Genomic DNA, 22,293 nt, shown 5'->3' with positions numbered 1-22,293 from the left:
TATGTAGCGAGACGGATCCCTTGCTGTCGGAGCGGAGCGATAGCTGCCGCGGTGCACTTTATGAAGACTCTGGGACTCAGTGACATTCCGAAGGGAAGGACTGTGTACTCGTACACTTTTCCTCTGAACCCGAAGCGCAGAAATTTTCTGTGCGGCGGGTAAATCGGAATGTGGAAATATGCGTCTTGCAGGTCTATTGACGTAAACCAGTCCCCTTCGCGAATTAGGCGTAGGAGGACTGGTGGAGTAAGCATTTTGAATCGCAGCTTTTTTAAGTGACGATTCAATGCCCTCAGGTCTAGAATGGGACGGAGTCCGCCCCCCTTTTTCTTTACCAAGAAATAGCGGGAGTAAAACCCGTTCATTGATTGGTCGAGGGCCACCTCTGTGATGGCGCCTTTCTGCATTAATGAATTGATTTCCTCTTGCAGAATGGCGGCCTTTTGCCCGCTCGCTTCTGAGAAAATAATTTTCCTGGAAGTGGGCGGTTTCGAGGCGAACTGTAGCCTGTATCCTGTCTGAATTGTACGGATTATCCACGGGGAAGCCCCGGATATCCGCCATTGTGACAGATGACGTGACAAAGGGTTCCCTGCGCTTGTCAGCGTGGTGCATGGCCTGCCTAGGGGAAGACTTACTTTGTGTGAAATGTCTCCCTCTAGTGAATTTTTTCGGTATTGAGTTTGGAAAAAATTGGCGTGGAGTTTTTGGCCTGTGACAGCTAAAGCTGTCACAGTGTGGGTTATCTTTCCCACTGGGCCTATGCCCTTCAGAGTTGGTTTTATTGTTTTTTGTGTTTTTTGTTTTTTTGTTTTCTTTATTGAACAACGTGGAAAAACATACACATGTGAATTGCACATAACAATTTTCGGGGTCTGTACAACGGTGCTCACAGCACTGTGTACAGGCCCCCTTAAGCGCTTCAGCGCAGGCTCTGAGGTGAGATCTGTGATCCCCACCTCTGGCCTTGAACTCTGAGTGTGGTGGGGAAGATGACCCGGCCCGGGCAGGTCATTTGCGCTTCCCCTGGCCTCGGCCTCTGGGAGCGCTCCTGGCCTTGTAGGGCGGCGGAGAGGTGCGGCGGTCTGCTCTGCCTCGGCCTGCAGGCTGTCGCTGTCTATCTCCGCTCCGGTCCTGGGACCTGGGTTTGTCATCGGTCTTGGCCTTCCAGGGTGCCTTCTTAGCCTTGGGGCGGCCTACCGGGGCGGCCTGGTTGGCCAGCGGTTCGAGCGCCTTCATCGTCTTGGTGGAGGACTCGAGCTGTTGGATGGTCTCTGACATCTTGGCCAGAGCGTCCTTAAACATACTGTCTGGGTGGATATTTCCAGCCACAAACTCTTTCTTTGTCTCCAGGGAGATGGCGCTGGTCTGATCGACCCAACGCCATCTCTCCTGGAGGATGGAACATGCCATTGCCTTGGCGTTGTGGAGAGTGGAGTCCCTCTGGAGGGTGGCCATCTCGTGATTCAGGCGGCGTAACTCGGCCAGGTCTTCTGGCAGTTCCGCTAGCTGGACTTTAATGGACTTCTGTCCCATCTCAATGAGGAGGCTCTTCATGGAACCCTGGAGAAGTGCTCCTGCATTGAGGGCCTTCGCCACGAAGGACATGTGTGCATACTGCCACTTGTTCAGTTTTGAGGCTTCCCTCACGCTGCTGGACAGGAGCTGCGGTTCCTTTACGTGGTGATCCACTCTAGGAGCTGCAGGGTTGGCCAGGTAGGCCGCTATAGCCTTGTCCATAGCTGGCATGAAGTCTATGGCGAGGGTTTGTTTATCTGGTATGTCGTTGGGCCCCTTGGCGCTGGCCTTGGGAAAATCCACCTTCAGGAGGGGTTCGTCCCAGGCGTGCATCATGGCCTCCTCGAAGCCCTGTGCCATAGGGAGCTTCTGTCTTCTAGGTGCAGGGGGGGGGGCGGACTCATCAGTCCTGCCTTCCCATGGTAGTACCTTGACAGTTGACTTAGGCCATGTGTGGTTACAACGTGCACTAGCCTTCCTGTATATCTCGTAAATATTGGAGTCATCCATGGGGGGTACAGGAGGCGGGGGGACAGGAGCCCTGGCTTGCTGGTGCTCCTGTATGTCCATGGCATCCAGGTCGTCGAAGGGGCGACGAGTGGTGCTGACGTAGTCCCCGGGGGAGAGGTCATCATGGCCATCTCGCTCGTCCGCGTAGGCCTCGTCCAGGACGTGGTAGTCCTGGAGTTGCTCCTGGAAGGAAGGGAGCTCGTCATCACGAAGCTCCCCTTCCTCCCTGGTAGTCCAATGCTCCCCACCGGGAGACATTGCGCGGTCTGGGGAAAGGTCCAGGCGGTCCACCATATAGCTGGGTGCAACGGCAGGCTGTCTGCGTCTAGCTGTATGTCTGGGCGGGCACTCAATGGTGGCCTGCACGACGTGTTGTCGAGCACGTGGAGCTGGGGAAGAGCGGCGCGGTGCGAAGGTATCCCTTGGCCTCGCGCCATGAGCCTCGTAATCAGTGGCCTCGTGAGCCCTGGTTGCAGAGGCTGAAGTAGCGTACCTGTCTCGGCTAGCGCCGGCAGGTGCTGCTCTTGAAGAAGAGGCTCCGGTTGGGGCTCTGTTGCCCGAGTAGTCGAGCCTCTGTCTCGGGGTAGCTCGTTGTCCCTCTCCGGTGGTGACGCGGGGCCAAAGCCCCTTTGGCGGGACTTGTATGCGAGCTCGTCGCGGGGGAGGAGTGGGGCTCCTCTCTCGGAGTCCGTGGGCGGCAAAGTTGTCATAATACCTTTGGACACGTCCGAGCCTGTTGTTTAGGACGTCGTCGTCCATTTTCTCACAATGGAGGCAAACGGGACCGATTTCCTCCATGGACTCACGGGTGTGGGTGAGGCCGAGACAATACATGCACTCGTCATGCCCGTCTTTGCCCGACATCGTGTTCCCGCATCCCCAGGTGGAGCACGTCTTTTGTTTGGGGCCTTCTTGACAGTCGGCGGGCACCGGCTGTCCTCGATGGCGTCTTTCCCCGGGCTGGGTCTCCCTCGTCAGCGACATGGTTGCTTGTAGAGAGAGGAGTCCGAGTGCTTAACAGCCACAGGTTTATCTTCCTCGTGGCGTGTAATAGTAGACCACAGGCGTATCTGCCTAGTAGCGCTAAGCTAACTATCGATAGCTTTAAGCTAACAAACGCTAGCTTTAGCGAGAGAGAAAAAGAGGCGCGAGCTGTTTTTTTCGACAAGCTAGCGTAGCAACAAGTTGCCTAGAACTCACTTGTGTCGAAGTTCGGCTTTTTTTCTCGAGAAGTATCCTTCTGTTTGCTTCGAGAGTGTGCCAGAGATCTCACGGTCCTAAAGAATTAATCTCTCGGCCGAGTTTGCGAGATATATTACCCTGCACACACTGGAATGTTAAAGTTCGTTCTCGCAGCTTAGCAGAAGAAAAGTTGAATGAGGGCTGACGTAGCCACGCAGGTATCTATACGGGATAGGCGTGGCTTCCTACGTCACCCTTAGAGCCCAGGACAGCGAAAATTCTAGAATTTTCTGTCCTGGGAGTACATAAAATAATGTTCTGCAGCTAGGTTTTGAAGGAAACCTACCCATAAACGAAAGGTATTTCGTGAAATTTCTATATAATACAACCTGGCTGTGTGTGTGTGTGTGTGTACTGTACAGTATGTCCTATTGTTCTAGTGAGGTAAGGTCTATCCCTCGTGTTGCCAAATGGAAATAGCAAGCTTTATTGATTGATTGATTGAAAATTGTATTAACAGTTTGCAGAATTACAGTACATTTCAAGCACAAACTCAATACAAAGGATGTTAACTGTGAGTGGACGACCCAATTAAGCATTACACTTGTTTACAACAGGGTCCACCATGTTCAATTCATCAAAATATTTAGAGACGTACAAATAGACACTTCTATATAGACAAAGAACAGAACAGGAATTCATCATAATGGAGGTAAAAAGGGAAAAGAAACATATTCTTCACAAAAAGTGCAGTTGATCTAAGAGATTTGCCATGATTATGATCTCCATAAGTTTCACTTGCACTTTTTCATCACCAGGCATTTCAGGCTTTCATGACTGGAGGTACTTGTGTTTTGTGGCGTCCTGCACGTAGCGGCATGGGCTGTGATTTTCTAGACAGCTTAGCCTATGGCCACGGAGTCGAAACCACATCATTTATTTTAGAGAATCAACAAAACTCCACTGGCACATTATGTTCTGTTCTCTGTTAGATTTAGAAATTGCATTTGAATCACTAGAGTAGTGTCGAATAGTGTATTCACATTAATTCATTCGTCAAGTGTTCACCAAGCCTTTTTTGAGGCTTAAACCTCGTCATGCAACCATTGGAGTAGAGTGTGTGTTTATGTATTTGTTTAATGCTAAAAGTACATAACCTTTTTGAGCAGAAATACACAGGGATATTTAGAGTCATTCAGAAACACTCAGTAGGGCCGTGGTTCTCAACCTTTTCAGGCTGCCCCCCCAAGTGATATTTGAACTGACAAGCAGTTGGAATTACTAGGAGTTGAGGATAAATACAGTATTGTGAAAATAGCCAATCTACAAGAGCTTGTAGATCAGCTATTTTTTAGCCTCTCTCTATATCATTTGATAATTCGGCCACTGTTTGACCATGTTTTTTACAGTATAGAGAGAGTATCACTTTTCCACCGAGACATGCCCCCCTCATCTAGATTTAGTGGCATAACATTGAGCAGCATGCCATGGAGAGTATTGCGTCTTGTGTATTGTGTGTTTGAAAAATAAACAAATCATCCCGGCGGTTTCACACATATGGATATGAAGAATCAACTGATTGCGAGAAAACGCTAATGTTACTGCTACCGAATTAGTTACATTTTCGCTAGAAACAGACTGTATCAAATATGACTGACGGTCGTAAACGATACAGAGACACCTCCCCGACAATATCGCAGAGACAGTTTGTTTATTTTTGGACCACAATTGGACCAGGATTTTAAGATGACCCCATGTTATTCTCCATTAGGCGAACCCCTTGGAACCAGGGGATGACTTCGCCGCTCTATACTTACATGTACCATGTCTGTCTTTCTCCATCTTCCTTTCTGCCATCTGTATGTCTCTGCTGTGCATTCATTGACCATTGATTGTGTGTTTCTCTCCAGTGTGTAAGGAGGCCAAAGCGGATCTGGTATTCCTGGTGGATGGCTCCTGGTCCATTGGAGATGACAACTTCCTAAAGATCACACGTTTCCTCTACAGCACCATGGGATCACTGGATCTGATCGGTCCAGACGGCACACAGGTCAGCTGGCCTCTCCCCATATCTATATGATTTTACATTAACAGTCTCCATGTTCAGTTCAGCTCGATCAGTGCTGAGCAGAGCAATGTATTCAGTGGGACTCGGATATATTGAATTTCTCAAACATGAGATGAGCAAATGGGATTTAAAGCGTCTTGAATGTGCTCTCAATCACTATCGCTGGAATTGGGGTCAGACAAGCATGCCCTATGTCAGTCAATGTTACCATAGCAACCAATCTAGTCAATAAAAAAAAACATTATTTTTTTCTGTTACCTTTTCTCTTTTTTGTTCTTGTTTTAATGTATTTAATGTTATTATTTCAAAAAACCTCTCTCTCTACCTCTCTCTCTCTCCCTCTGCCAATCTCCAAAAGAACATTTTACTCAATTTAAAAAAACATATTAGCATGTCTCTGAAAGATGTTTTTCTCATCATCACCACATGGCATTCATGCAGAATGGTAGCAGAGTGAGACATGTTCTGAGACACTTCTGTTATGGAACTATTGTTAAAAATTACAGTACAGTAGTTAATGGGTCTAAATAAACAAAACATCATCTTCATACTAAAGCCTATTGTATACTACTGTACACCTGACCCGGTAAAATGTGTTCATTTCAGCTGGCTATACTGTACAGACGTTCTTCAGAGGTTTGGGTTGGCAGTCTCGGAACTGATTTCGCGTGTTCAGTGCCTCTGAGATCTTGTGACTAACTGAACTAGTTCGGCTTCTGTGATTCGTCAGACGTTCCGCATAGTTTCTGCTTCAAATTCATTCTGCATGTCAGCAGTGAAGTGTGTTAAAAGCAGCGGTAGTTTTGGAAGAGACACAAGCCAACTTCCAGGAGGTACAAACGGAGTTGAAATATCTCTCTAGTGACCATCCATAAACACATCTTATCACTTGAAAGGGCAAAAACTCTCTACCTCCGCCAGAAATTCCCCACAGTGAGCACGTTGCCATTTCCAGGTATTAATTTAATTTAAGCATCTGTTGCAGCAGGGCTGGCTGTAGTGAAGAGTTGACTTACACTTTGTTGTCACTGGCCACGCCATGACAATTCACTGAGGGCAGAGCATATAAAGGTTGTGTCTGTAAAAGCCTCCAGTGATTCAGTTTGATCCGTTTTCCCTTCAAATTAATGTTGTTCTATGAGCCAGGCTGCTGTGTATTGGCTAGTGTTGCATTGTTACCTAAAAACTGTATGCAAAATACTGAACGTTCAAAAATATTGAGGACATGAGCACAGAAGTTATTCTAGAGGTCTGAACTCTGTGATTATTGCTAAGAGAAGGCTAGTTTGTGGTATTTCGGCCATGTTTATGAAGGATTTGCACATCATCCACACTAAATGGATGCATACATTGTTCTGCATTTATCTCTACAGAATATTAGAGAAGAAGAGAGGTGAGAAAGTGTCACAAGTGTAACTCTGGAGGAGGAGATATGACTAGCACTGTAGGACAGATGTCAGTCTTTTTTTTGGTGAAGTGCAGTATTTTCTTTTTGTTGTTTTGTCTTAAACAGTCGGTTTTTCAGAATGCTGAGGAGAACATGTTTATTTCATGTAAATATAATGGGCAATATTATTATCCTATTCCTTATCCATCCTTATTATTCTTAATATTTATTATTTATATCTTATTATTCTTTATTATTCTTTATTCTTAAACAGAAGAAACAAGATTCAAAGATTCGAAAACAATTTATTGCCAACAATTTAAAATACATAAATACTATTTTATTTAATGTGTAAAAAAACCCAATAAAAAACATCACATGATTGTTCCTGTATAATCTCTCCTATTATCCCTGAATATCTGCATACATCATCTGTATGTGGAGACGTACGTCTCACGTCAAGTTTTCTTTACATACAGTATATACAGATATTTGCATACATTTTTTGCTCATTTGCTAATTTTTATGCATACTGTACACACCCTAATATGGCCCCTGGTTTAATATTGTGTCTCATTGACTTGTGTGAAGTGTATTGTAATTATTATTATCATCAGCAAATTATAAATGCATGACAGAAGCTTTAACCAAACAACATGATCTGTGTTAAAAAGCTTTACATAATGGCCCAGAAGCTGTGAAAAGTGACCATGGGAGAATTTGCAGTGCCAGACTCAGACTAATGTTTTACCAGCTGTCTTAGCAATAGTAGCTCAAATTTGGCCACCGATGCTCACTGTTATATACATTTCTGCAGGGCTCTTGCAATAGGCATATAGGCTACTGTATCCCTGTTACAAGAGCTTTGTTCATTCGCCACCTTACGCAGAGGTGCTTACTCTACCCTGCTATTGAAGCCTTCCGCCCTTGAAGGCTTCAATTATTCCATGCTGCTCTTCAGTCTGCTGCCTTGCCTGAACACCATAGAAAATAACTGGTTGCGGTGCTGCCCACTGCAAAACATAAGCAGTAATGTGAGAGAGCTGGGGACTTGGCCGTACAGAGAATGTGAGAGTGAGCTGGCTGGTGAATGTAAACTAGCCCATGCCAACAACAGCACCATTAGCAGTCCGGGGGTAATGATAGTTGATCGCCGTCTTAGAGTAAGGTGATTAGGATGATTATGGCTCTGATTTATGAGTGAGTATATATTTCACTGCTTTTTCATCAAGAGCTTAAAGAGCTTTTCGCAAAATGAGGCCATAATGTGATATTATATTCCAAGTCGACAGATTTCATACGGAGTGTGCAAAAAGCTTGGACCACCAGCTAATGCATGTACTTTCAGTGAAAGCTATGATCCTGTATTGGTTTCACCTACTGTATTTGAAGTAGTACAGTCCAGATGAGGTTGTTGCTACTGTTGCTTGTTTTTACAGCAACTATGTGTGTGTTTGGAGCTAATCTCGCAAACTGCTGGACTGCATCAGCACCAAACTTTGTATGCACACAACCAGTTGGCCAAAGATCCACTCTTTTTTTAAATGTATGTTTTATACTGTTTTTGAGCGGTGCTAACTGCTCCAACAAGTGTTTATGTTAATGCCGCCCCCCAATTCCTATTCAAGTCAATAGCAAAATAAACTAGAAATGCACTTTGTCGAGCTGCCAACTTGCACTTTGCACCCAAGTACGCCATGTATCTACTTGTGCGCAATGCTATTAACACTCCCATCGCCCAGGACGAAGTTCTTTGTCCTTTCTATTAGTAACGCCCGACGCTCAGGACGAAGTATTGTCCTAAAGACGAAGTTTATTGATACGAGAACGGATCGCCTGGCTGTATAGCCCAGGCGCGCCTGCTGGGCTCTCCTCGGTGACGCGCAAGAGTGAGACGTCATCAAAAAACTCCCTCCTCTGTTTAGCCGAAGGAAACGAAAATCTTAAAACGTTCATAAATCGCGATCTAAATCATCCCGTCTTTTTCTGAAAAAAGATCCTGTGTTAGACGGCGCTCCGCGGTCCAGTCGCTAGTCTCGATAGATTTATTCTTGTCTCCCGTTGTTGTCGATCGACTCTAAAGTGCTGTGGCTATTGTTAGCTGCTACACAACATCATGAACTTCCGGCCGGTCCGTCCGGAAAAGGCGTCCGTGTTTATAAATCGACTGGGCGCATGAATGTAATGGATGAAATAGTTCCGGGCAATTAAAGTGTTACCAATGTTTACTACAATTGCTGTTCTAAATGTTTTACACCCTTTATTTACAACTAAAGTACGTATGTATGTCGGTGTTGTCCAGCGGCCAATGGGTATGGCCGGTGGAGGACACCAACATACATACATGCCCATTGGCCGGTGGACAACATCGACATACATACCCAGCCGATCGCAGTACTTGCGCAAGTAATTACTATGAAGGCATGTACTGTACTTGATAGTGGGTGCAGCAGATCAACTCATCAAAGGTACCGTTCACTCCATACTGGAGTGTGATTTATAAATAATTAACATACATTTGTAATGGATGTCAATGCGCTCAGATCGGAAACCTTTCCCAAATTTGAAGTCATATGTCATACAGTAGATATGTCATAGATACGTCATGAATGACGCAGGCTGAGGTCTTGCAGTCTGAGATCCCATGTGGATCCCTTAGGTGTGGATTACCATAATTGGTAATCCAATTTCCACAGTGCTGAAAATCAGTCGATGTTCTTTGAACAGGACAGGGTCTATTATGACAGCAGTCTTCTAAGATCTCAGTACTATGACGTCAGTCATCTCCATATTAAGGGAAAGGTTTCAGCCCAGTTCGACTTCTAGTATACGCATACTTGAAGTTTTAAAAGGTTAACATTTCAAAAAGTATGACAAAAAAGTATTTACTGCGTTTCTCTCTCCTCTCTGTCTCCGTAGGTGGCCATAGCCCAGTTCAGTGACGATGCACGCACAGAATTCCAGCTGAGTTCTCATGGCAACAAAGAGACACTGCTGGAGGCTATCCAGAAGATCCAATATAAAGGAGGAAACACCAAAACAGGTCAGGCATGCAGTTGTTGATTTTAGTTTTACTAAATATCCATATCGCAAGCCGCAGTTGTAGCACATTTACAGTCGTAACAGTAGCAGATTTTATTTTGTTGTCAGAAGTTAGAAGAAACTAGAAAGGTACAATTTCAGGAATTTGCAAGTGTGGTTGCCCTGATTTTACATGATATATGCAATCATAATGGTGTTTGGTTTATAAGAAGTAAGCCACTCCCATACTTTTTTCAAGTCAATTTCAAGGCGTGACTATGCCTCTGCATGTGTGCGTGCGTGCGTGCGTGCGTGCGTGCGTGCGTGCGTGCGTGCGTGCGTGCGTGCGTGCGTGCGTGCGTGCGTGTGTGTGTGTCCGGAGTGCTGTTGGACTGAAAGGCAGCAAACTGTATTATGCATGCTGCCAGTAGGCTGTGGACCTGTGGTGGTGCGCTGGGTTCTTTTGCCCTGCTGGGGCCCAAGCCTCGGTCAGGAGGCCAGAGCTATGATGCTGAAATGCTGTTTTTTCAGCTCAAATCATCAATAAATTGTACACTTCACCCTGTCTGGAAGGCATTAATACATCATTACATTTGCATTAATGGGGAAATCAATCAGTTTGTCCACTCTTGATGACCTAACTTTTTTCCCCAGTCATTCGAAGGTTTCTGTGTTACTGAGGGACTGTGCTGTGTTTAAGTACTGCCCTGTGTTACAATCGTACTGTTTCATACTGCATATTATGAACTGGGACTTTTTTCCAATATCACAGCAGGCTTAAGTTCTCAATGTTGGCCACAGAGCAGCTGTGTGTGTGTGCGTGTGTGCGTGTGTGCGTGCGTGCGTGCGTGCGTGCGTGCGTGAGTGCGTGCGTGCGTGCGTGCGTGCGTGTGTGTGTGTGTTTCCAGCTGGTGCTCGTTATGTTTATGCACTGTCAAATAGGTCTACATCTATTCTAAGGTAGTATATCTCTGCTGTTGGGACGAAACCACCTAATTCCAAAATGATCATTTTTCAGGAAATGAGAAATATACATTTTTCAGGAAATTAAGAAAATCTTATATTTTTAAAAGAAAGCAATACTGCCTCATCAAAGTTGGTGGTGTGACTTTATATAATATCAATTACTAGCATGAGAGGGGGAGAGGTGGTGGAGTTAGTTGCTAGCAGACAGTTTGAAGGTCCAATGCAGTTAAGAGGTTTTGTCTAAAGTGTTTTTTACTACTTTCCATTGGTTCAATATTCGGTGTTCACTGATTTGTGAAAAAAAAAGAAAGAATCCAAAACCTCAAAAAGTTAGGTGGTTTCCTCCCGACAGCAACAATATACTTGTCTTGTATATACTGTAGACATATATCACCCTGCACTCATACTGTGTAGTATATTTTATATAGACATATATCACCCTGCACTCATACTGTGTAGTATATTGTATATAGACATATATCACCCTGCACTCATACTGTGCACAAATGTATTACATAAATCTTTGTAGTTGAACACAAAATGCATTTTGAGGACCCACAAATGTCCGGCCCCCCACACACAATCACTCTGCAGTTGTGGCCCCCGGCCTAATCTAGTTGAATACCCTTGCTCTATAGGCCCAGTTATGTACACTCCCTTTATGTACACAAATAAATGTTTCATATTCAAACAATACAACCATCACTTCTCACATCATTTCCATGTGTCCTTTATGTTGGCATGGATTTTAAGCAATACACTTCAGAATCAAACATTTTCTGACAAACAAGGAGCGCTGGCCTTGCACCATCTATCGTTGCTTGCAGGGGAGACCACATGGAGGCTGTGGTCTATTCCCTACACCCACCCCCAGGGGAGACCACATGGAGGCTGTGGTCTATTCCCTACACCCACCCCCAGGGGAGACCACATGGAGGCTGTGGTCTATTCCCTACACCCACCCCCAGGGGAGACCACATGGAGGCTGTGGTCTATTCCCTACACCCACCCCCAGGGGAGACCACATGGAGGCTGTGGTCTATTCCCCTACACCCACCCCCAGGGGAGACCACATGGAGGCTGTGGTCTATTCCCCTACACCCACCCCCATGTCCTACCTGTGGTCTATTCCCCTACACCCACCCCCATGTCCTACCTGTGGTCTATTCCCCTACACCCACCACCATGTCCTACCTGTGGTCTATTCCCCTACACCCCCCCCCCATGTCCTACCTGTGGTCTATTCCCCTACACCCACCCCCATGTCCTACCTGTGGTCTATTCCCCTACACCCACCCCCATGTCCTACCTGTGGTCTATTCCCCTACACCCACCCCCATGTCCTACCTGTGGTCTATTCCCCTACACCCACCCCCATGTCCTACCTGTGGTCTATTCCCCTACACCCACCCCCATGTCCTACCTGTGGTCTATTCCCCTACACCCACCCCCAGGGGAGACCACATGGAGGCTGTGGTCTATTCCCCTACACCCACCCCCATGTCCTACCTGTGGTCTATTCCCTACACCCACCCCCAGGGGAGACCACATGGAGGCTGTGGTCTATTCCCCTACACCCACCCCCATGTCCTATAGGGAACAGGGGAGACCACATGGAGGCTGTGGTCTATTCCCCTACACCCACCCCCATGTCCTATAGGGAACAGGGGAGACCACATGGAGGCTGTGGTCTATTCCCCTACACCCCCCCCCCCCCCCCATGTCCTACCTGTGGTCTATTCCCCTACACCCACCCCCATGTCCTACCTGTGGTCTATTCCCCTACACCCACCCCCATGTCCTACCTGTGGTCTATTCCCCTACACCCACCACCATGTCCTACCTGTGGTCTATTCCCCTACACCCACCCCCATGTCCTACCTGTGGTCTATTCCCCTACACCCACCCCCATGTCCTACCTGTGGTCTATTCCCCTACACACACCCCCATGTCCTACCTGTGGTCTATTCCCCTACACCCACCCCCATGTCCTACCTGTGGTCTATTCCCCTACACCCACCCCCATGTCCTACCTGTGGTCTATTCCCCTACACCCACCCCCATGTCCTACCTGTGGTCTATTCCCCTACACCCACCCCCATGTCCTACCTGTGGTCTATTCCCCTACACCCACCCCCATGTCCTACCTGTGGTCTATTCCCCTACACACACCCCTATGTCCTACCTGTGGTCTATTCCCCTACACCCCCCCCCCCCCATGTCCTACCTGTGGTCTATTCCCCTACACCCCCCCCCCCATGTCCTACCTGTGGTCTATTCCCCTACACCCACCCCCATGTCCTACCTGTGGTCTATTCCCCTACACCCACCACCATGTCCTACCTGTGGTCTATTCCCCTACACACACCCCCATGTCCTACCTGTGGTCTATTCCCCTACACACCCCCCCCCCCATGTCCTACCTGTGGTCTATTCCCCTACACCCACCCCCATGTCCTACCTGTGGTCTATTCCCCTACACCCACCCCCATGTCCTACCTGTGGTCTATTCCCCTACACCCACCCCCATGTCCTACCTGTGGTCTATTCCCCTACACCCACCCCCATGTCCTACCTGTGGTCTATTCCCCTACACACACCCCCATGTCCTACCTGTGGTCTATTCCCCTACACACACCCCCATGTCCTACCTGTGGTCTATTCCCCTACACCCACCCCCATGTCCTACCTGTGGTCTATTCCCCTACACACACCCCCATGTCCTACCTGTGGTCTATTCCCCTACACCCACCCCCATGTCCTACCTGTGGTCTATTCCCCTACACACACCCCCATGTCCTACCTGTGGTCTATTCCCCTACACCCACCCCCATGTCCTACCTGTGGTCTATTCCCCTACACCCACCCCCATGTCCTACCTGTGGTCTATTCCCCTACACCCACCCCCATGTCCTACCTGTGGTCTATTCCCCTACACCCACGCCCATGTCCTACCTGTGGTCTATTCCCCTACACACACCCCCATGTCCTACCTGTGGTCTATTCCCCTACACCCACCCCCATGTCCTACCTGTGGTCTATTCCCCTACACCCACCCCCATGTCCTACCTGTGGTCTATTCCCCTACACCCACCCCCATGTCCTACCTGTGGTCTATTCCCCTACACACACCCCCATGTCCTACCTGTGGTCTATTCCCCTACACACACCCCCATGTCCTACCTGTGGTCTATTCCCCTACACCCACCCCCCCCCATGTCCTACCTGTGGTCTATTCCCCTACACCCACCCCCATGTCCTACCTGTGGTCTATTCCCCTACACCCACCCCCATGTCCTACCTGTGGTCTATTCCCCTACACCCACCCCCATGTCCTACCTGTGGTCTATTCCCCTACACCCACCCCCATGTCCTACCTGTGGTCTATTCCCTACACCCACCACCATGTCCTACCTGTGGTCTATTCCCCTACACCCACCCCCATGTCCTACCTGTGGTCTATTCCCCTACACACACCCCCATGTCCTACCTGTGGTCTATTCCCCTACACACACCCCCATGTCCTACCTGTGGTCTATTCCCCTACACACACCCCCATGTCCTACCTGTGGTCTATTCCCCTACACCCACCCCCATGTCCTACCTGTGGTCTATTCCCCTACACCCACCCCCATGTCCTACCTGTGGTCTATTCCCCTACACCCCCCCCCCATGTCCTACCTGTGGTCTATTCCCCTACACCCCCCCCCCCATGTCCTACCTGTGGTCTATTCCCCTACACCCACCCCCATGTCCTACCTGTGGTCTATTCCCCTACACCCACCCCCATGTCCTACCTGTGGTCTATTCCCCTACACACACCCCCATGTCCTACCTGTGGTCTATTCCCCTACACCCACCCCCATGTCCTACCTGTGGTCTATTCCCCTACACCCCCCCCCATGTCCTACCTGTGGTCTATTCCCCTACACCCACCCCCATGTCCTACCTGTGGTCTATTCCGCTACACCCACCCCCATGTCCTACCTGTGGTCTATTCCGCTACACCCACCCCCATGTCCTACCTGTGGTCTATTCCCCTACACCCCCCCCCCCCATGTCCTACCTGTGGTCTATTCCCCTACACCCACCCCCATGTCCGACCTGTGGTCTATTCCCCTACACCCCCCCCCCCCCATGTCCTACCTGTGGTCTATTCCCCTACACCCACCCCCATGTCCTACCTGTGGTCTATTCCCCTACACCCCCCCCCCCCCCCCATGTCCTACCTGTGGTCTATTCCCCTACACCCACCCCCATGTCCTACCTGTGGTCTATTCCCCTACACCCACCCCCATGTCCTACCTGCAGGGGAGACCACGTGGAGGCTGTGGTCTAGTTTTCTGTGCTCAACGTTTGTCTCAGTGGTGCTCAACCTTTGTCATGTCAAGGACCCCCAGAATTATCTGTATTTGGCCTGTATTCAACGATTTGCGCCACATTTTCAAGATTTTTCTAAAATAGCAGATCTACAAGCTTGTAGCGTGGCACTCGGTGCTGTGCTATGAGCTTGTAGATCTGTTATTTTTCAATAGCTAAAGTATAACATAATGCTTAAAACACCAAAAGGGGTTCCCGTCCTGAATGGGTTAAGGGAATTACGTGGTCGGTTAAGACTGAGGTTAAGGTTAGGGTTAAGGTTAGAGTTAGGGTGAAATTTTGCTGTTACGGTTAGTAATAGTCGGACAGCGCGACCAACGCCACGTCGGACAACTGCTGACAACAACGTCAGTATGTGGAAATGTCCATACTGGCTGCATTGAATGGTGTTGATAACGGCTGATGACAGACATTAAATACGGCGATAACATCCGAAACCTACATACTGGGGCTGTCTGCTTCAAATTGTCCATGAAGAAGTGGGGCCTGGCCTCGCATCAGCCAAGTGGAGCGAGCCTGAGAAGACTGCCGACCACAGAATCACCATCTGTCCCATGTCTAGACCACCTTCAGAGGCCGGCCTCTTCCAAGTGGGACCAGAGACCAGGGGGTCGCTGCAAGACAGTGAGATGTGTGTGTGTGTGTGTGTGTGTGTGTGTGTGTGTGTGTGTGTGTGTGTGTGTGTGTGTGTGTGTGTGTGTGTGTGTGTGTGTGTGTGTGTGTCAGTGAGATGGACATAATGATGACGATGCACGAAAGAAGAACGCAACACATTCATTGGCACATTTATCTCCACCAGGCTAGAATGTGTGGTAACCCTTGTGGGCGGGGCTTAATTCTTACAAACAACTCCATCATGCATCCAATCATTACTCATATTGGAATTGCATGTTGAGAGGCCTCTTTCCACGTTCACATCTGCCCATAGGGGTCGTCAGACTGTCAACAAACTTACTGTACTTAAGTAACATTTTTATTTTTTACTTTACTTGAGTAAATCCAATTTCCAGTACTTTTAGGCCTACTTCTATACTCCACTACATCTCAGAGGCAAATATTGTACTTTTACTCCACTACATTTATTTGAAAACTTTAGTTACTAGTTACTTTGTATAGGTTTTCATTATTATGACAAAACATACACTAACGACTTCTACAAGCTAACAATGTATCACGATGCGACACATTGTAAGCTTGTAGATCTGCTGTTGTTCAAAAGATTTTTATATACATATGAAAATTTGCAATGAGACATTCTGCATAACGATTATTTTACTTGTGGTACTTAAAGTAGGCCTAGATTTTGATGCCAATACCTTTGTACTTTTACTCAATGACATTTTGAATTCCGGACAGAGTAGTTCTACATCGCAGTATGTAGTACATGTGAGTACTTTTTCCGCCACAGAGACACAGGCCTACACGCTCTGAGGAACATACTTTTCTAGTCTACAAAAAGAAAAAAGGAAACAGAGAGAGGCTGTGTCTGTATCCGTACATGCGCTTATAATGTTGAGTATAAATAAGCCTTATGTCAGCTACAGTAAATTCTCATATTCCCCCACTGTGTTAATTCCAGTCAGTGCTGTACTCCCTGTATCCACTACTATAAGTGCATGTACTTTATGGGATTCAGTGTGCTGAAACAGATATGCTGTGGTTTGGCTTTCCACTATGCATTTATTCATTAAGGCATTAGCCTTCCTCTGTGTTGCCGTGTTGGTGGGGATGATTGATTTGAAGTAGCTGTTGTTGTGTTAGTGATTATCCCTGCATGTACTCTATGTGTGTGAGTTGGGATGATTGATTTCCAGTATCTACAGAAGTATTTGGCACTAATCCCTGACTCTGCTCCCCTGTATTTATGTAGAGGAGTGTGTGTGTGTGTGTGTGTGTGTGTGTGTGTGTATGTGTGTGTGTGTGTTTTGTGCGTGCGCGCGTGCGTGCGCGCGTGCGTGCGTGCGTGCGTGCGTGCGTGCGTATAATTGCACGTGCATGATTGCGTGTGATTGTGCGACTGTGGGAATATTTTGGTATGATCGATTTCCAGTCACTATAGTCGTATTAGTGTTAATCCCCTGTGTGTGTGTGTGTGTGTGTGTGTGTGTGTGTGTGTGTGTGTGTGTGTGTGTGTGTGTGTGTGTGTGTGTGTGTGTGTGTGTGTGTGTGTGTGTGTGTGTGTGTGTGTCGGAGTGACTGAATTCCAGTTTCAGCCTTAGTTGTAGTCTAATCCTCTGCTGTTCAGGAATATATTTTCACAGAGATTAGTTGGGAAATGATCTCTATGTGTTATTTAGCTTCTGCCTCTCCTTATGCTTCTCATTCTAGCAGTGTTTCTGATGTGAGAGAACGTAATGATTCAGTTACTGTAGTAGGTGATAAATTATACAAAAAATCACACCCGTGTGAACTGAGTGGTGTAAGGTCTTATATAGACTGATCAGCTGTGGTCTGACGTAATTAAATCACACCCGTGTGATTGTGAACTGGGTGACCATAGCAACCATGCTAATTTTTTGGTACGAACAGACAGACAGACAAACAGACAGACAGACACGTAAACTAACAAAGCCAGTTGTAGGAGTGGTTTACACCACTCAAAAATGTATAATTCAGACAATATGAACATGATGATCAACTCATTCCCATTATGGAGAAAAAGAAAAGAAAAAAAAGGAGGAAAACATGGCAGATCTCAACATGCTGAACAGATTTGGTGTAGAGGAAAGGAGGGGACCTTGGTCAAGAGGTATAAAGTGGTTAAGCTTTTGAGGAGAAATGTCCTTCTAATTGAATGATTCATCTTCTTGACTAGTTTGCACATGCCACAAGCCAACAGCTGTAAGTGTAAGGGCATTGCATTTAATAGGTTCAACTATTTCAGTAAAAGCATTGAAAATGGAGCTCCAATATTCTGAGAACCTAGAACAGAAAGTACGTGTACAAATGTGGATTTTTCTGTGTAGGATAGTGACTCTTTTTTTTTACATTAAATGCCATTGACAATGAATGGACAATTTTGACATTGAAGACGAAGGTGAGAACCTTAAATTCTCATTGGCCGGAATGATGATGTACGATGATAAGAGCGCCCCTCACTTCACACAGGTGTGATTTTTATTCAAATTCACAGTTTGTAGGCTGATGAACCTACAGTAGAGGATAATGAAAAATATTATAATCATAATCTACACATACAGATTCATGTAGATATTCATTCACCTCCTGCATCCAGGAAGGCAGAACCAGTAGAAATTCAATAGCTCACCCGTGAAACAAGCAAATTAAATTATATTTGTATTATTCTATTCTGTGTATACTCTTGGTTGAACAGTTTTTGATTGCTTCAGCCAGCATCGTAAGAACTGTGGGTGTGTCTGCTCTTGGTTGAACAGTTTGGATTGAATCAGCCAACAGAGTCAGAACTGTGGGTCTGGAGGCTAAAAGCTCCTGAGAATGAAGCAGACTGAGAATTGATGTAACACAGGGCACTGACACACATAGAGAGGGACAGCTGATTTATGATGGGCCGTTGAGTCTAAGACCTTTGGACATCTATCTATTTCTTTCTTTCTTTCTTTCTTTCTTTCTTTCTTTCTTTCTTTCTTTCTTTCTTTCTTTCTTTCTTTCTTTCTCCTAAATGTCTGCCTCTCTGTACCATCTTTGTATCTATCGCTCTTCTCTTCTCTTCTCTTCTCTTCTCTTCTCTTCTCTTCTCTTCTCTTCTCTTCTCTTCTCTTCTCTTCTCTTCTCTTCTCTTCTCTTCTCTTCTCTTCTCTTCTCTTCTCTTCTCTTCTCTCCTCTCCTCTCCTCTCCTCTCCTCTCCTCTCCTCCCCTGCCCTCCCTTCTCCCCTCGCCTCCCCTCTCCCCCCCTCCCCTCTCCATGCCTGGCTACGTCCAGTCTGACCCAGTATGATAGAACCGTGTAGAAACAGATGTATTACTGGTACAGTAGGTCTCTGACAACACTGCTGTTTACCAGCCAGAAGTCTGTCATTTGTCTTCTCTGACAGCTCAGTGAAGAAGTAAACTAAAAAGAAGGTTGAGGCTGAAATGGTCGACTACTCTAGAAATTCTGAGATAGAGAGATAATATGACACACACACGGGCACACGGACACGTGCACACGCACGCACGCACGCACGCACGCACGCACGCACACACGCACGCGCATCTTATCATCATACATCATCACATTCCACGCTCAGCCGAATCATATCATCAAATTCCGTGGTACACAGACATACATTTTGTACATTTTGTAGACTAACCAGCTTCATGGTTATTTTGCAGAATAAACTGTCAAACCATGATTAATTAGTTGTTGCCTTTCAGCCTACACAAGTGATGCTACTGTATAACCACACAGCCAGTTGCCTGCTGATAGTTCTCTGCCATGTTAATTCAGAGGTTTGTGTCGTTTTGTAAACTAACCTGTCTAATTATTCTGTAGAATAGCCTGTATACAAAGGCAAACAGCAGCATGATTGAGAAAGCCAAGACCAGTTGACAGTACAAATGTTATATCAAGGGCTTCAGGTGCCGTGTCTAGGCTGGTAGAAATAATAGTTTGCATCGTTCCCAGCAGGTACAAAACTAGTACAAAACTAGACGTTACAGCAGTCATATTCAACCATGTACTGTACAGTAAGATGTAATTCATCTATGATGTCAATACTATGGGATTTGACAGCTATGGATTGATTGTATAAAAGTAGTGTTTCAATAAAGTAATTTAAACTTGTTAATTATGTGGATGGACTAGCCTGGACTCGGTCGAATGTGACATATGCCTCCAAAGATCGACAGGGCCAGAGCCATAGAGTAAGACAGTTACGACAACTCCGTTTTCATGGGGCCAGCCCAATGGCGGCTCTTCTACTATTGGCGAATAGTGACAAAGGCCTGAACCGGAAGTTTACGGAATGCATTGGAGTCTATAGGCTTTACAGTGACAGTCAAATTACATGAACCACGTGACCGGGCTGTTTTCTGCCCCCTCAATGTCGTAACTCTGTCTTACTCTATGGCTCTGGGCAGGGCTTTGGCATGATCACATCCCCATTTATTTCCATTATTATTATTATTATTATTAAATATTTCAAAAAGTATAAAACGTGAAAAAAAATTGTGGAGATATTCTGGAGCCTGTTTGGTCCAGCGAGATAGCTTCGGACATGCACACACACGCACAGACCCTCTTATTTGGGCCGCTTCAGGGGTCTAACTAGCGTGGCCCACAACCAATGAACCGACGATCGTGGCAACAAAAGGTCTTGTCTGGGTGAAAGAAAAGACGTGTGTGTCTGTCACGACTCACAACACGCGTTTTCCTACATCCGGTTCACGTGGAATCTTCTAAATAAGGGTTTCACTGAAAAACACTGGAAAGAAATTATTCAGTAAAAAGTCCATAGACTTGGACACACACATGACATCATGGGCGGCGCACACAAAGCCAGGCATTGTGTGTACTGCCACACGTTTTTTGAGGGGCACTAGCAACTCAAGAAATGTGTGGCAGTACATTATAAGTATATAGAACACCTGGTGCTCATCGGTCCAGTGGTTTGCAAGATTGGCCACAATGTTTAAGTGTTTAATATATAATAAAGGGGCAAGGGAACAGCAAAAATAATAAGCAGTGATAATTATATACTGTATGGAAATTAGTGTGCCACATTAAACAAAATCTGTTAGGGATTCCTGGTTCGGGAATTGTGTTATTCTTGAGTGGTGCTAGCCACTCCTATGCGGAGCTATGTGTGTATGTATGTGTACGTACGTACGTACGTACGTACGTACGTGTATTTATGTGTACGTAGCTGCAACACCTAGTGGCCAGTAGAGCGTGCACACAGTACAGTACAGTACAGTACAGTACAGTACAGTACAGTACAGTACAGTACAGTACAGTACAGTACAGTACAGTACAGTACAGTACAGTACAGTACCACTCACTTCAGGGTCTGATTTTTCTGAATTCTAACAACAATATTGTTAATTCAAAACTTCCATCTATGTCCACATTCATTACATAAGACATATGTGGTCATAGGCTCATCACCACTGCGAGTCTGAATCTGTGAATAGCTGCACTTCTTTTTCTTGCACTTGCCACAGGTCAACAGTTCAGATTCTGTGCCCTCGTTGGTGGCCATCTGATGGTCTCTTACACTCTCTTTGGTCAAGTTCTTTCTCATCTCTTTGAGCTCATCGCTGGCCATGTCCTCTGCCGTCATCTTGGCAATGCGTTCAGGGGACACGTTCCCGCACAGCACAGTTCTTCTCAGGTTGGGGTTTTTTGCGTCCTTTAGATTAGATATCCGACTCCGAACTCGATTCTTGTATTTTGTGTCGGTATTCTTGAACTCTTGGAAGATGCATTGCTCGATCTGTGCCCCAAGTACTTCACAGTCAGCACCAATAGCAATGTAGTCATCTCCTTTCTGCAGGGCACTGGACAACAACTCCCTGCACTTGATCCTAACCGGGTCAGAGGTGCTGGGTGCGCGGGGGAACGTGGAGATGAGTGATGATGTGTTGGTTGGAATATCTGCAGGCTCACTCTTGCTGCTGGAGTTACTGCTGGGGCTGCTGTTGGAGCTGCTTTCCCCGTTAGGCTCTGGGGTTCCCTGAGAGGGAGAGACAGGTGTTGACTGCTCTTTCCTCTTCTCTGAAGATTTGTCTCCACCTGCAGGTTCATCTAAAAGCTTCTTCCATGATTTGATCAAGGACTTGGCTAGGGATGTCACCTGCTTATCTGCACTCTGCTTGCGGATGGCATTGACAGACATCCCAATTCTAGTTGATTGAAGCAACTCCAGAGACATGGAGATATATCGCAGCTCATTCAGTAGGTCCAAAGCCCCAGACTCATTTTTCTTCTGAGCCATTTTATCCATTTTCTTGGAGATTCTAATGATCGCCTCTTCGTCCGTTTTGTCCATTTTGGAGAAAGGGGGCGACAAGAAAGAAAATCTGATCTCAGAGGCCACAAGACAGAGTCAGCTTGATGGACCACACAGTATTGTGCAATAGCAGACATGACACCTTCTTTTATAAAAACAGACCTGAGCCCTGTGATGTGGTATTTCATGACATCATCAAATATTTCCCAAAATATGGAGTATTTAGTCGTATATAATAATATATGCTGATATTTAAATATTTAAGCAAATATTGATGATGTGTGGAACTCTATATTAGGGTAAACTCTAACAATATTCTATACGGCTCCCTACTTCAGGGCCAAACTACT

At 46.4% G+C, this 22,293-nt stretch overlaps 2 protein-coding genes across 2 annotated transcripts in view; one reads left to right on the top strand and one right to left on the bottom strand.

Moving 5' to 3' along the window:
• col14a1a (collagen, type XIV, alpha 1a) overlaps window positions 1–22,293 on the top strand; it is a gene marked incomplete at its 3' end in the record, with an annotated part of 214,852 nt that overhangs the window by 116,215 nt on the left and 76,344 nt on the right. The window contains exons 26-27 of the mRNA XM_079503710.1: window positions 5,121–5,260; window positions 9,585–9,708. Coding sequence (XP_079359836.1) covers window positions 5,121–5,260; window positions 9,585–9,708 — 264 coding nt within the window. The remainder of the gene's footprint in view (window positions 1–5,120; window positions 5,261–9,584; window positions 9,709–22,293) is intronic.
• Window positions 21,038–21,982, bottom strand: LOC306925541 (transcription elongation factor A protein 1-like; the record flags this gene model as incomplete). Its single annotated transcript, XM_079504425.1, has 1 exon — window positions 21,038–21,982. One exon carries the CDS (start codon window positions 21,980–21,982, stop codon window positions 21,038–21,040), a length of 945 nt encoding a protein of 314 aa, XP_079360551.1.

Source organism: Electrona antarctica (assembly GCF_951216825.1).
Source record: "Electrona antarctica genome assembly, chromosome: 6".
Taxonomy (NCBI): Eukaryota; Metazoa; Chordata; class Actinopteri; order Myctophiformes; family Myctophidae; genus Electrona; species Electrona antarctica.
The sequence above is the reverse complement of the archived record's forward strand: the minus strand, read 5'-3'. Positions and strand labels throughout refer to the sequence as shown.